Source organism: Mastigoproctus giganteus, chromosome 1 (assembly GCF_048544385.1).
Source record: "Mastigoproctus giganteus isolate SK-2022 chromosome 1, ASM4854438v1, whole genome shotgun sequence".
Lineage (NCBI taxonomy): Eukaryota > Metazoa > Arthropoda > Arachnida > Uropygi > Thelyphonidae > Mastigoproctus > Mastigoproctus giganteus.
Genome location: NC_143575.1, coordinates 153,999,197 through 154,014,919, shown reverse-complemented (window position 1 = coordinate 154,014,919; position 15,723 = coordinate 153,999,197). Strand labels below are relative to the sequence as shown.

General features: G+C 36.4%; 1 protein-coding gene across 6 annotated transcripts in view; it reads left to right on the top strand.

Moving 5' to 3' along the window:
* LOC150091205 (voltage-dependent calcium channel subunit alpha-2/delta-3-like) overlaps nt 1-15,723 on the top strand; it is a 1,918,419-nt gene that overhangs the window by 1,525,050 nt on the left and 377,646 nt on the right. For 5 of the 6 annotated variants that reach the window (XM_090374703.1, XM_090374689.1, XM_090374699.1 and 2 more), the window contains 2 exons: nt 9,298-9,330; nt 9,691-9,804. In XM_090374703.1, the coding sequence (XP_090230829.1) occupies nt 9,298-9,330; nt 9,691-9,804 (147 nt within the window). The remainder of the gene's footprint in view (nt 1-9,297; nt 9,331-9,690; nt 9,805-15,723) is intronic. The other variant, XM_090374695.1, reaches the window with a different exon arrangement.

Sequence of the window (15,723 nt, the reverse complement as noted above, 5' to 3'; positions counted from 1 at the left end):
AACATCCAGGTTTACATATATGTGACATATGTTTGCTTCCATGCAAAATGTATTGATATGGAGTTTCTCCCCTTCTTTCTTTGTTCCTAGTTTAACTGCACACATATATAAAGTCATAAAGTAATTATTTTATTTTATTTTACATGCTATTTTAAAATTATTTACTATATACCCTTTTTCCAGAAAGGATATATATTGAATATTGTTTTCTCTCTATACACTATATTACCAAAAGCAACCAAACCCTCAATTTTCAAACCTTTTATTGATGCAATATTTAATAGTGTTTTAGCCCATATTTTAGGTGTCTTCTAACATTTGCCCAGTGGATCAATTTTCATGAAATTTTATATTTGTTGAACCATCCCCATCATTAAAATTGGATAAATATAAATCCAGAGTTATTATTTCTTTTTCTTTTTTTTTTTTTCATGCATATTACATAGTCCATTCATATAATATATATTTTAGCTGAAGCTGGATATTATGTTTGTGGCCATACATGATTAAAGAACAAATTTGCAGTCGGATGCACACAAAAATGTTTTTGGCTTAAGCTTACTATTCACATTAAAGCTCCTTGAAGAGCTTCTTTTTTCTTTTCCTTTTTTTTTTTTTTTTTATTATCAGTTTGCTAAATATATAAATCTTGAATTATTATTACAGTAGACTGTTGAAATAATTGCACCCCAAATAATGGAATATTCGAGCTAACAGCACATTGAGATCGAATGTTTGTATACAGCGCAGGTGTCTTGCATTGCCGAAAAAAGAAAATGGCAAGTCATGTGATTACTGTATTTGTTTCCATTTACAATTTTGAAAGTGAATTCTGTACTGATATCACAGATTATATCGCTGTTTTACATTTATTTTAAACTAAAAACCCGCACTACGGCTCCTAAAGTTAATAAACCTCATCCAGAGAAGAAAAGAAAAACAACATTGAAGCTTAGGGATAAACTTGATATAGTCCAAGCTATTATATTAGGGTTACCCAGAAAATTAATTCATATACCGATGTGCATTTTATCGGTAAATTGCGTGTGTTCTCTGGTCGAGTTGCCTGTTTTGTTGGACAAAAAAAACCCCAGTTTCTGGAGGGAAAACCTTGCTATCTACACCTGAGACCAACTAACTCTCAGGCGTGGAGTTAAAAAAGCCCATAAAAGTTCCTCACATCATCAACGGGATTCGAACCCAGGCCTTTTCCACCCAGTGTGGGGAGGATTGTGATGATACCACTGTGCTACCCGTGCAGACTAAACTTGGCATAATAAAGAAAATAGAATGAGGCATAAGTAGGAGTGTATTAATGGCAGAATATAACATTGGATCATCAACATGTTTATGTTTTTTTGTGTGCAGTCAATAATATCGCATTCTTAATCCCTCTATTTCTTATTTAGCCTTATTATTTCTGCATTAAATATATTAAAAATAAAACTTTCTAGATAACGGAAAAATTGAAATAATGCCACCTTGAATCCTCGAAGGTGCTGTTATTCTGAAAGTCTGTTGTATTTGTTTATTATATACTATATCAATCACATGGACATATGTTTGATGTGGAGCGACTCCCAAATGTCATTCACCTATGCTGCGGTTGTGTAATATGTGTGTTGTTTAGATGTTTCTGTCACTTTCTTCCAGGAAGCACTCTTTCAAGCTTGCTTGAAAGAGTGCGTCATCTTTGGGGCAGTCAAGGACATTGCTGATTTCGCATTTCTTGAAAGACTTGCCAATTGTCTTGTATTTTCCTAACTCTCACAATTTTTTACCCATTTCACGCACACCTGGGAAATGGTTGGGCACGTCATTCACCCTGTTAATGTCAAATATGATTTGGTGCCTCCATCTATTTGGTCCACTCCTGAAACATGATTACTTTAAAGGGTTATTTTAATTGATATGTCCAATGAATGCAGTTGGCTAAAGCCTCGAATTACAGAGATAACTCCATGTTTAATTCAGCAATCATAATTTTTTTTTGTTGCCTTTGTAACACATATCTGACACGGCCATACAATAAAAGAGCTAGAATTTTCAGAAGTCCACCAGGATGTAGCAAAGCAGTCAGGCACAAGGGTGCAGAAGCACATGAACTTTGAGTGGACCATGGTTCAAATCTGCTAAATACAGTTAGTGATTGTATTCATTGTAAGAATAAATAATGCCATCTCCTCTGACCTGGTATAAACAAGAACATGCTATCTATGAACATGCTGTAGAAGATGCGAACACAGCATGGGTTTATTAAGGGGACGTCTTGTCTGACCAATTTGATTGGATACTATGATGTAGTCACAAAGGAACTGGATGCAAAAAATAATTTTGATATCATATATTTGGATCTTAGTTAGGCTTTTGATACTGTTGCACATGGAAGACTGCTGCACAAATCTGAGCAATTTGGCATTAGAGGCAAATTGCTGCTCTGGATAAAGGGATGGTTGAGTGGGAGAAGACAGAGAGTGGTAATAAATGAACACTGCTCTTCGTGAACTAACATTATCAGTGGAGTCCTCCAGGGTTCAGTGTTTGGGTACATTGTTGTTTTCTGTATTCATTAATGATATTGATGATGGTATATCAGGCTTAATGTCCAAGTTTGCAGATGATACGAAGGTCGGCAGGGTTGTTAATGACATAATGACAGTACGCTGCAGCAGCAGCAGGATCTAGAAAAGTTGAACTGATGGGCTGAGAGGTGGCAAATGAAGTTTAACATTGACAAATGTAAAGTACTGCATATGGGTAGCAGTACTTTACAGTAACCCCAGAGTAACATATCAACTGTGTGGTACTACACTGACAGTGGTAGAGAGTGAAAAGAACCTGGAGGTAATTGTGCAGGCAGATATGAAGTTTTCTGAGCAGTGCAGACTGCTCAGAAATGGCATCTTCTCAATGATATACAGGCATTTTTCTAGCAGGAATAAGGACTTGATTATCCCCTTGTATAAGGCAGTGGTCGGGCCACACTTTGAGTACTGTATACAGGTCTGGAGGCCTCATTTTAAGAAGGATGTAGAGCTGTTGGAATGAGTACAGAGAAGGGCAACAAGATTAGTGAATGGAACAAAGGGTTTCTCTTATGTGGAAAGGCTTAAATGTTGCAAATTACAGTATCTGGAGACTAGGCACCTGATTGAGGTGTATAAAGCCTTGAATGGTTTGAGTATGCTCAATGCTGATGGGATTCTTACTTTTGCTCAGAATAAATGCCTGAGAGGGCACAAATTCAAATTGAGGAAAGACAGATGTAGAGGCAAAATGAGTATTTTGCATCTACATTCACATGTGAGGAATTATTAAGGTTTGAAAATGACGGAAGGTTATCAAATTGTAGCAGGATACTTAATGATTTTGTAATAACTGAGAGCAAAGTGGAAGAGAAATTGTTGAAGTTAAACATAAGAAAAGCACCTGGGGTGGATGGGATCTATCCAGTTATATTAAAGGAGGCGGCAAAGCAACTAAGCAAACCCTTAGCCATAATTATGAGAGCATCCTTGGACTCAGGGGAGGTTCCTACGGACTGGAGATGTGCAAATGTATCCCCAATTCACAAAGGGGGATCGAAGGGTGACACGAGTAATTACAGACCAGTTAGTTTAACTTCTGTTCCTGGTAAAATAATGGAGTCACTGGTTAAAAATGCATTGCAGGATCATCTAGATAAGACTGCAGCAATAATTCATACACAGCATGGGTTTGTTAAGGGAAAGTCTTGCCTGACAAATTTGATAGGATATTATGTTGTGGTTACAAAGGAACTGTATGCAAAAAATAATTTTGATATCATATATTTGGATTTCAGGAAAGCTTTTGACACTGTTGCGCATGGAAGACTATTGTACAAATTGGAGCAGAATGGTATTAAGGGTAAGTTGCTACAATGGATAAAAGGATGGTTAAGTGGGAGAAAACAGAGGGTGGTAATCAATGGGTGTTGCTCTTCTTGGACTAATGTTAATTGTGGGGTCCCACAGGGTTCGGTGTTAGGTCCACTGTTGTTTTGTATATTTATCAGTGATATTGATGAAGGTATATCAGGCTTAATGTCGAAGTTTGCAGATGATACAAAGGTTGGCAGGGTTGTTAATGACAGTAATGGCAGTGTGCTTCTGCAACAGGATCTAGATAATTTGGGCAGATGGGCTAAGAAGTGGCAACTGAAGTTTAACCTTGACAAATGCAAAGTACTGCATATGGGTAGAAGTAACCCCAGAGAAACGTACCAACTGTGTGATACTACACTTAAGGTGGTAGAAAATGAAAAAGACCTGGGAGTAATTGTGCAGGCAGATATGAAGTTTTCTGAGCAATGCAGACAGGCTGCCAGGGCAAGTCATGGGGTTTTGTCAATGATATATAGGAATTTTGCTAGCAGGGAAAAAGGAGATGATTATCCCTTTGTATAAGGCAATGGTCAGGCCACGCCTTGAGTACTGCATACAGGTCTGGAGGCCTCATTTTAGGAAGGATGTAGATTTACTTGAACGTGTACAGAGAAGGGCAACAAGATTGGTGAGGGGAATGAAGGGATCCTCTTATCAAGAGAGGCTTAAGTTCTGCAAATTGCAGTGGCTGGAGACTAGGCACCTGCGCGGTGATCTGATTGAGGTGTATAAGGCCTTGAATGGGTTCAGCACGCTGAATTCTGATGGGATCCTTCCACTTGTTCAGATTACGAACCTAAGGGGGCATAAATTCAAATTAAGAAAGGACAGATGTAGAATAGATGTGTGGAAATTTGCCTTTAGCCAGCGGGTGGATAATTGCTGGAACAAACTTCCATCTGTCGTAGAAGTTGATAGCCTAAACAGATTCAAGGCAGAACTAGACAAACATTTGGACCAAGTGGATGGATGAAATGAGAAGGGTATGGGGTTTTTTTTTTTTTTTCAGCTGATGCTATACAAGCTTGCTATCTTGCATCATATATGCCTTTACTAATGCTAATATTGCTGAAAAGTGATTGTTTGCAATTTCATATAGATTTCTCATTTGTGGGCTCTTGTGCTTTCTTTCCAGACTCTGCTATATCCATACAGATATCTGGGTAATATGTATATACTGACAGACAGCTGAGTTGCATTCCATAAAATTAGCTTTGGATCATATAAGAACTAGACAATACCACTAGTATATCATATACACAGATTCTTTACACACATTACAGCCTTTATCAGAATGTCCAGGATTCAACAGATAATACATTCTCTTTATGAACATGAACTTGACATCTGCTTTTGCTACTTCCCTTTCCACATTTGGATTAGGGGGAAATGATTTAGCTGATACCACAGCCCAATCAACAGTTCCCGCAGATAAATCTGGTTTGTAGTCCCCATACAGACTAAAGACAAATTATACATAATATGCTGAATCATCAATGGAAAGGTTTGTGGCATGGACAGACCACCAAAAATTATATTATATTAATCCTGCAATAAAAACATCTAATCGACGCAGAATTGTAAAGATGGAGCTGTCTCCCTTGGCTTTCAATAGGACACAGCCATTACTCTTCTGCTCAGGTTTGATGAGCCTCCTGTGTGTGTGTGTGTGTGTGTGTGTGTGTGTGTGTGTGTGTGTGTGTGTGTGTGTGTGTGTGTGTGTGTGTGTGTGTGTGTGTGTGAGAGCTCTGTGACACTTATCTATCCAGCATATTTTCATTGACTGTCCAAATTTTAATAATACTGAATAGGAGGAGCAGTATGAAAATAATGCCTCCTATGTTTTTTTTCTCAGAAAATTTAATTCCTACAACTATGCCTTTTACATCAATTAATCCTCAATCATTAATAAACACTTATTTTTCCACAAAGTCAGCATCATTTTCTATGCACTTCTGCCATCTCTGAGTTATTCCTTACTCTTGTTTGTTTGTTTGTTTGTTTGTTATTTGGTTTTTAGGAGCATTAGCAACTAAGGCCATATTGCTCCGGGATATGCGATGGTCATTCCCTGACCGTTCCGCATCCTCCATATTTGGTGGCGATGGGCTCGAACCCTGGTCTAATCAAGAAGCGTGTGCTACGCACTGCTGCTCCTTCCCACCTGGCTACGGAGGCACCCTTACTCTTGTATCAGAGGGCTTCGCGAACAGTATGCTTAAGCTGGTCGTCGTCTGAAAAATGGGTTCCATGGAGTGCATCCTTCAGTGGGCCAAAGAGGTGATAGATGGAAGGTGCAAGATCCAGGCTTTGAGAGGGGTGAGGAAAAACAGTGCACTAGGGTGCACTGATTTGCAATGGCCCCCATCATGTGCAGACTGGTGTGGGGTCATGTGTTATCATGGAGAAGAAGAACCTCATTAAGGTTTTTTGTCCGGTCGAATTCTGTGGATGCAGGCTTTCAACTTTATCAATGTTTCCACATATCAGTCCACAAGCAAGACCTCATCTTTGTCCCAAAACACTGTCACCATTACTTTACTGACAGAAGGCAGTCTTTTGAACTTCTTGCATGGTGAATTTTGACTGTGCCACTCCATCGATTGTCTCTTTGTTTTGGGGTCATAATGGTGAATCCAGGTTTCGTCACCTGTGACTATACATAAAATTCAGTCACCACTCTTTGCTTGATACATATATCTGTAACATCTACCATTTTGAACTATCCATGCTGCACTCGTGAGACCGATCACAGCGCCACTTAGTATTGCAAAACTGGAGACTTCTAGTGACCACTCAATGATACACAAAATGATTTACGGCACCATATTTGAAAGTAAAAAATTATGAGGCATTACTTTCGTACCAGTCTTCATGTATGTTTTACTTCTTTTAACCATCTGACTGAATCTTAAATCTGGCTGGTGGGAGGGAGCAGCAGTGCGTAGCACACGCTTCTTGATTAGACCGGGGTTCGAGCCAGTCACCACCAAATACGGAAGATGCGGAAAGATCAGGGAATGACCACCGCATTTCCCGGAGCAATATGGCCTTAGTTGCTAATGCTCCTAAAAACCAAACAAAACAAACAAACAAACATTAAATCTGGCTGAGTCAGAATTTATCATTACCTGATATATACATTTTCATTACTAAACTGAAATTATTTTAATAATAAAATTTTGCTATTTTATTTTGATTAATTATAAAATGATTTATTACTAAAATATTACTACAATAATACAAAAAGCTGACTCAGCCAGGTTTTATCAGGTAATGACCATTATCATTAGTAGAGGCATGTGATGCAAAGAAGCAAGCTTATACGGCCTCAGCCAAAAAAAAAAAAAAAAAAAATTCCTGTTTTCTTTTTTATTTATTTTTTACTTATAAGTAAGAGCATTACAAGTAAGAGCACTAAAATTTATTATAAGTAAGAGCATTATTCAAGTAAAAGAGTTATTGTTATCTGTAAGAATGTTCTAGAAGATGTGGTTCGCAGAACTTAGCAATTAAACACTTTAAGGGGAATTTAATTGAAGTGTATAAAGCCTGAGGATGATTAGTAAAACGAATAGGAGAGCAATATTATCACTAGTGATTGAGGCAAGAATTGGAGGACACAACTGTAATATTTCAGGGAGTGATAAAAGACTAGATCTTATGAAATTTACCTTTGGGCAGTATGTTGTGGAAAGTCTTTACTAACATAATAGTGATTGCAAGGGTGGCTGTAGCAGCAAGTTCTTCAAAATTTTAAGCGAAAAATTGATAGCCATTTTTTCAAAATGGGAATTATTATTATTAGCTATATGGTGCAAGGAAGCCCGAGGCTTATGCTGCACCAGCCAAAAAAGGGAAAAAAAAAAAAAATTCTGAATTACCCTGAGAGAGAGAGAGAGAGAGTCAGTCAGAAATAGATGGGAATCACCAAGAAAGAGAAGAATGATGATATCCAGCTTGAGGACCCCATACTCAACAGATGTGAGCCCCCCCTGGGGTCAATGGAGAATAAGTTTGCTTCCTTACAATGTTATGCCATTTTATTACTAATACTATATAACATTTTAATATTAAAATGTAGAATAAACAAAAAGAACTCTTTTTTTTATTTTGTTGGATATCATATGCTTTTGCTATGTCCAGTGGGGTGTTCAGATACTGTACTTAAATCCCAAAGATTTAGCAGTGAATAATTTTAGGAAGTGAAATCTCAGAAAATCATACCTGAACACAGTTTGCATATTATAAACTTTTCTTTTCTTTGAATTCTGATTTAAAATCTTTTCTTTACTTATAATGAAAAGTAAAAGTTTTCTCTTCATTAGGGACACTCTGGATATTGCCTGACTATTACCCATTCATTACACAAATAAAAGTGTGTCTAAATTCATGTACAGTTACAGCCTTTTATGCTTTTAGAAAATATTAAAATTTCAAAAAAACATTTTACCTTCCATTGCTAACATGTGCCTGACAGGTGCCACTGTTTTATTTTCATTTATTTATTTTTTTCTCAATTTATAAATGAAATCAAATTCTTCCATGTACCATTGCCCACCAGTGTTCTCTAACTGGTTATGTAGTATATTTTGTTTCTATTTTGATATACTACAAATTACAAGACAGTTTTGTTAAGCATTTAACAAACACCAGAAGAACAAAAGCAGCTACTACCTTTCTTCTAGGTAACATTCATTTCCATGTGGCATTTGTTATACATCAGTGTCATTTTTGTCAGCTGTTTGCTAAACAAAAACAGCTGACAAAAATATGGACATTCACATTGCATCTGACAGATGCCATGTGAGTGGCTGGGTTTCAATCCCCAGATTGAAACCCAAACACCACTCTGGGTTATGATAAAAACTTTCTTCATTTTATTGGTATTTGTTGTTTATTTTCATTCAATGTTTTTTAATCTTGTTTAGTGAATCATAAATAATGGTTATTCATAATAGATCACCATTTTAAATTCAATTAAAAAGCTAAAAATTATTTTTTTATAATTAAAATGAAAAGGGGTATCACACAGACACCACAAGAGTTTTTGTTATATTTGAGGGTGCAAGTCACGGAGGGTTAAAAAAATTTTATTTAAAAAAAATGCATATTGAAATAGCTATTTTTTCCTCCTTTTAATGCTTACATATAGCATGTGATCAGATTAAAAATATTTACTATTTAAACCCAAGATGGACCGTAATAATTTATATTCCCAATGTATACGACCTAAAGCACAGTCATATTAAAATTTATAGAAAAGTGCAAAAAACTGGATTTTTTTCTTTCGTATGTTGCTGTTTGCTTTGGTACTGAGGCTGTTCCTCTCTGTATATGTTACTGTTTCTTCTTGCACCACTAACCTATACTTCATTGTTTAATGCATAAGCCCACTAGGTCTGCTACTGGCATTAATTCCCAGGTAATGTGATTTTGCATGATTTTTATTGCAATGTTTTTAGTCAAGTTCTTAAATTATTTTAAGAACTCTTAAATTTTATTGCAAGTATTTTAACAAAATTTTAACTAAATAATATAACTTAAGAAAATCTAAATATTAGTTCCAGTTAATAAATCTTAATTTTAATATTATGTATTAATTATCTACTGATAGACTTTATATAAAAAGGAAGTAATTATTTATTGTTTATAAGCAGTCATTCATCAGTCAGTGGACTGATAAATTTCATTTGGTTAATAATAAAGACAAATGACATAATGGAAGTGATATTTATAAAAAAATAATTTCTTTAGTTTGGTGATATTCCTTGATTGTTTACAGGGGAACAACGATCAAGATGCATGGTATTACCACTACTTTTGTTGCTACTCGAAGTGGACTTCTAAGGTTTGAAGACCACAGAACTGAAGAAGAGAAAGCCAACAGTACTGAAAAGTATGAAATCTAGTATATGTATATCTAAACTATAAAAGGTATTTGATATTAGCAAAGTGATTCAAGCTAGAACAAACATTAAGTTGAAAAAGTGATATTTCAAGAATGCTTACTTTATCATAAATAGTCTTAGACTTAAATGTGCTTTAGCTTATTCTGAAGCAAAAACTCATGATGTTCTGTGATTTGTCTGTTCCCACACTTGGGAAATATCATTTCGGCTTGATTGAAATCAGACAGAGCAGCCATCACAATAGATCAAAATACTGATTATGCAATTAGTATGGCTCTTTCTAAGATGGAAGAGTGTTATAGCGAAAGGTTATCTCAATCTCATCCACCATATTTGACTAAATTTTGCTATATTGATTAATGAGAATAATAGGGAAAAAAATCCATTAATGTTTTTTTACTTATGCTTCACATTAATAATTTAGCATTAGCATTAGTAGAGGCATATGATGCAAGAAAGCAAGCTTATTCAGCATCAGCAAAAAAAAAAAAAAAAAAACCCACTCCCATTTCACCCCTCCGTTCGTTCGAAATACCTGTCCAGTTGAGCTTTAAATTTGTTTAGGCTATCAACTTCAATAACAAGTGATGGAAGTCGGTTCCACCAACCAACCACCCGCTGGCCAAAGGCAAATTTCCGCACATCTATCCGACATCCGTCCTTCCTCAATTTGAATTTATGCCCTCTGAGGTGATTATTTTGAGCAAGATGAAGAATCCCATTGGCATTGAGCATGCTCAAACCATTCAAAACCTTATACACCTCTATCAGATCACCTCGCCGGTGCCTAGTCTCCAGACTCTGTAATTTTAAAAGGCTTAAAAACTTAAGCCTTTCTTCGTAAGAGCAACCCTTTGTTCCATTCACTAATCTTGTTGCCCTTCTCTGTACCCGTTCCAGCAGCTCTACATCCTTCTTGAAATGAGGCCTCCAGACCTGTATACAGTACTCAAGATGTGGCCTAACCATTGCATTATACAAGGGAATAATCACCTCCTTATCCCTGCTAGAAAAATTCCTGTATATCATTGACAAGACACCATGAGCTACTCTTGCAGCTCGTCTGCACTGCTCAGAGAACTTCATATCTGACTGCACAATTACCCCCAGGTCCTTTTCATTCTCCACCACTGTCAGTGTAGTACCGCAGAGTTGATACGTTGCTCTGGGGTTACTGTTTCCCATATGTAGTACTTTACATTTGTCAATGTTAAACTTCATTTGCCACCTCTCAGCCCATCTGTTCAACCTTTCCAGATCCTGTTGCAGCAGCATAGCGTCAGTAGTGTCCTTAACGACCCTGCCAACCTTTGTATCATCTGCAAACTTGGACATTAAACTTGATATCCCATCATCAATATCATTCATAAACACCGAAAACAACAACGGACCCAACACTGAACCTTGAGGAACTCCACTAATAACATTAGTCCACGTTGAGCAGTGTCCATTGATTACCACTCTCTGTCTTCTGCCACTCAACCATCCCCTTATCCATAGCAGCAATTTGCCTCCAATGCCACACTGCTCCAATTTGTGCAGCAGTCTTCCATGTGCAACAGTATCGAAAGCCTTTCTAAGATCCAAATATATAATATCAAAGTTATTCCCTGCATCCAGTTCTTTTGTGACTACATCATAGTATCCAATCAAATTGGTCAGGCAAGACCTGCCCTTAACAAAACCATGCTGCATCTGAGCTATAACGGAATTCTTGTCTAGATGATCCTGCAGTGCTTCTTTAACCAGTGCCTCCATTAATTTACCTGGAACAGAAGTTAAACTAACAGGTCTATAATTACTTGTGTCAGCCTTTGATCCTCCTTTGTGAATTGGGGTTACATTTGCACATCTCCAGTCTATGGGTACCTCCCCTGAGTCCAAAGAAGCTCTCATAATTATGGCTAGGGGTTTGCATACTTCCTTTGCTGCCTCCTTTAATATAACTGGATAGATCCCATCCACCCCAGGTGCCTTTTTTATGTTTATCCTCAACAATCTCTCCTCCACTTTCCTCTCAGTTATTACAAAATCATCCAGCTCATTGCCAATGTTTACTTTACCTACATCATTCTCCTTCCTGAATAACTCCTCATGCGTGAATGTAGATGCAAAATACTCGTTTAGATTGTTAGCCACCTGAGCAGGATCCTCAACTGTTGAACCATCAATATCCAGTGGACCAATCTGATTCATCCCTTTCCTTCTCAAGTTCAAGTATGTAAAGAACTCTTTTCTGTTTTTCTTTGCATCCTTTGCCAAGGATTTTTCGTAGTCTGCCTTTGCCTGCCTAATCTCCTTTGTGACTTGGTTACAGACTAACTTATATCTATCATAGGCTTCCATGTCACCCATTAATTTGTATGTATCCCATGCATTTTTCTTCTCTGCCACATGTCTCATTAGTTCATCTGACAACCATTTAGGCCTAAACCTTGAACAATATTTCTTAGTTGGTATGTAAAGCCTGGTAGCCTCCAAGATTAGTTCCTTGAATGCTTCCCATTTTGAGTTTGCTGTTGGTAACATCATCAGTTGGTCCCACTGTACAGAATTTAAATACTGTCTCAGACCATCATAGTCTCCTTTACGAAAACAAAAACCCTTCCCTTTACCTCTGATGGTAGTTACCTCCTTGAGTAAATCCCACTTCAACACACTGTGATCACTGCCACCTAGTGGTTCATTTATCTGCAGGTTCTTAATGCATGAAGAATCACTACTGATAATCAGATCAAGAGTATTGCTCCCTCTTGTTGCCTCACGAACATGCTGATATAGAAAACAATCATCCAATAAATCCACAAAAGCCTTGCTAGTGTGCGAGTGACCAACCCACAAATTCCAGTCAATATCTGGGAAATTAAAATCCCCCATTATAAGACTCTCTGATTTACTGGCCCACTCTATTTCCCTGTACAATATCTTATTATACTCATCAGAGTCATTAGGCCTATAGCACACTCCTACTCTCAATTTTGATTTCCCTATGCTTATGTCACACCAAACTGACTCGACACTGCCCTGTCCATCGATGTCGACTGGCTTCACTTCCTTGGACTTTATGTGTTTCTTAATTAATAGCATAACCCCTTCTCCCCTCCTGTCCTGTCTATCCTTTCTATACACATTGTATTCCCCAAATTCCAGTTCTGCATTACTTATATCTGTGTGACACCACGTCTCTGATATCCCAACATATCTGCCTTTGATGTTTTGAGCAATACCTCAAATTCATCAAATTTATTTACCAAACTCCTAGCATTGGTGTACACGCAGGTATACATGCACCTGTTTCTATTCTTAGCTACCCTAACACAACCCATGTGTTTACTTGTACCGCAATGACTACCAGCAGTCTCTGAAATATTTATTTATGTTAGCATGTTATATGCTAAATTTTGTGTTAAAGTATGTAGAATTGATATATCCTTCATGTAGCAATTCTATATGAAGGACATATCTAATCTCTATAAAGGACATATGCCCATTATAGAGATTCTCCAAAGACAAAATTTAGAATTTACCTTGCTAATATGAATAAATATAAATTCCTATATAAATAAATAACCAATAAAGCTGTTGTCTTTATTGATTAAGAAATGTAAAGAAAGTAGACTGATCTATGTGTAAAGTGATTTCAACTCAGATGAGCGTCATGTTGATTTTGCTTCAGAATAAGTTAAAGCAACTGTCCTTTGCTTTAACTTATTAATACAAGAGCTTTTTTGAACATGAATCTCTTTGTGGTTAACACACTCCTAAAAGCTGATCTTATTAACAGCTGCTCCTTGTTAAAGTTTAATAATTATTCATTACCATGCAGGACATTAGCCACATGCCAGTTAAGTATGGTTCTTCCCTTTTCGTTGTATAAAGGATATTATGCTTTGATCTCACATGTAATAATGTTTTTGCATTGAGTTGTCAGTGCAAAAACATTGTGTTATTTGTAATGATGTGCATTACGAATAAATAACACTTAATGAGAAGTATACAATGAGAAGTAGATGCCATAATGAGAAGTATAATGGCATTTATTACTAAAGTGATGTACCCCCAGCCTTTTCCTTAAGCCAGAAGCCATCTCAGTAGTTATTTATAGTTCATTGGGAGGTGACCAAACGCCTCATCAGTGCATTAGTGGGAGACCAAACACCTCATTACCACCGACAATTTATCATGGAATGAGAGATGCCAAATTGCATAAACTGCTAGTACTGCAAAAACTGAGAGATCAAAGCCAGTTTTTCGGGACTTACTCCTTTTAAATAACAAAAAGAAGCAAATTCACGTAATTTGTATGTTAGTATTAGTAGTAGCACCGATGCAAGAAGGCAAGCTTTAGAGTATCAGCCAAATAAAAAAGAAAAACTACCCACCCTACCCATTTATCCTCTGCAAGAATTTTTATAGTTTTTCCTTGAATTTATTCAAACTACCAGCTTCCACAGCAGATGGAAGTTTGTTCCAAAGATCAACCACCCGCTGGCCGAAGGCACACTTCTGCACATCTATCCTCCAATTTGAATTTATGCACCCTCAATGTGTAATCTCAGCAAGAGGAAGAATGCCATCAACATTGAGCTTCTCAGTCCATTCAAGTATGGTCTTATACCCTGCACTTTTACTTAGTAAAAGTTCATTATTACGTAACTGTTTATAAATTTTTTTTTTATATATTTATCCTATACAGAATTTGCTATTTCTAATCTTTTGATTTAAATTGTGACTGAGTTGTATATTTTTACACTTGGAACATACAGTTTTGGCTTTGGTCAAAACCAGACAGAGCAGCCAACTTTACAAGAACTTTCAAAGTTGGGGGGGGGATTAAATGCTAAAATAAAAAAATAATTTTTTTTGTGTTTAATAACAAAATGATAAAGATACATATTTTAAGCATTTTAGGTTTAAAATACATGTTAGGGAAAATGAATTTTAATCATTTTTATAGCGTCTTTGCCTTGTTTGACTATTATAATTCATTCTTTATAGACTTTAGTATATTTTAGTATCTGCTTTACATCCCAGCTAAGCTTATTCACTCTTTAATGATAAATTAGATAAATTAGATGCTATGTATTAAATGCAGTATACAAAATAAATAAACATAAGGAGACACTGTAATTAAAAAGTAATTTTGAATATCAGTTAAAAGTCACTTAAAAGAAATTAAAATGTTCTTACAAAACTTTAGTTACAGTGATTATATTTGCCACTATGAAACGTTTGATGAAGTGCAAAATTAATTTTATTTGTTGACATCGATTCATTTCTATAATTGTTTATTTCAATTCAGCAGCAAGTTATTAAAGTAAGTTGCACAATAATTTACTGTGAATTACTTAATAACTACTACTCTATTGTCAGGAAAATTGGAAATATGTTGTGCAAGAAGGATAGTGAAGAAGGACAAGGTATGTCTGCTAAGGGGCAAAAGTAGATGACGTACAGCAGATATCATCTTTTAAGAACACAAAAAGTGATATTGTTGTACACATTGGCATTAATGATATTAAAAGTAGATCTGAGAGGACTTACTTAAAAAGTACAGGTCAATATTGGGAAAAAATCAGGGTTGGGACTGAATTTGAACCTCTGAAATTCTGCCAAGACACAATAGGAGAGAGTACATGCTTGAGAGTCTTTTCGATCAAATTGACCCTGGAAAGGATGTGTGCAAGGCTGATGGGGTAGAAATATTTTCAGTTTGGTCTGTGCTTGTTAACAGGAGACGCTGATTTTACAGGGATGGGATACACTTAAATAGAAGAGGTGCAAGAATATTTGCTTATCTTACGTGTTGATAGGCAGTGATAGGTGGATCGGAAAACTGCTACCTTTGGAGATACACAGACTAATAGATTAACTAGAGCCACAGGCAGAGGTGAAAGTAATTCTTA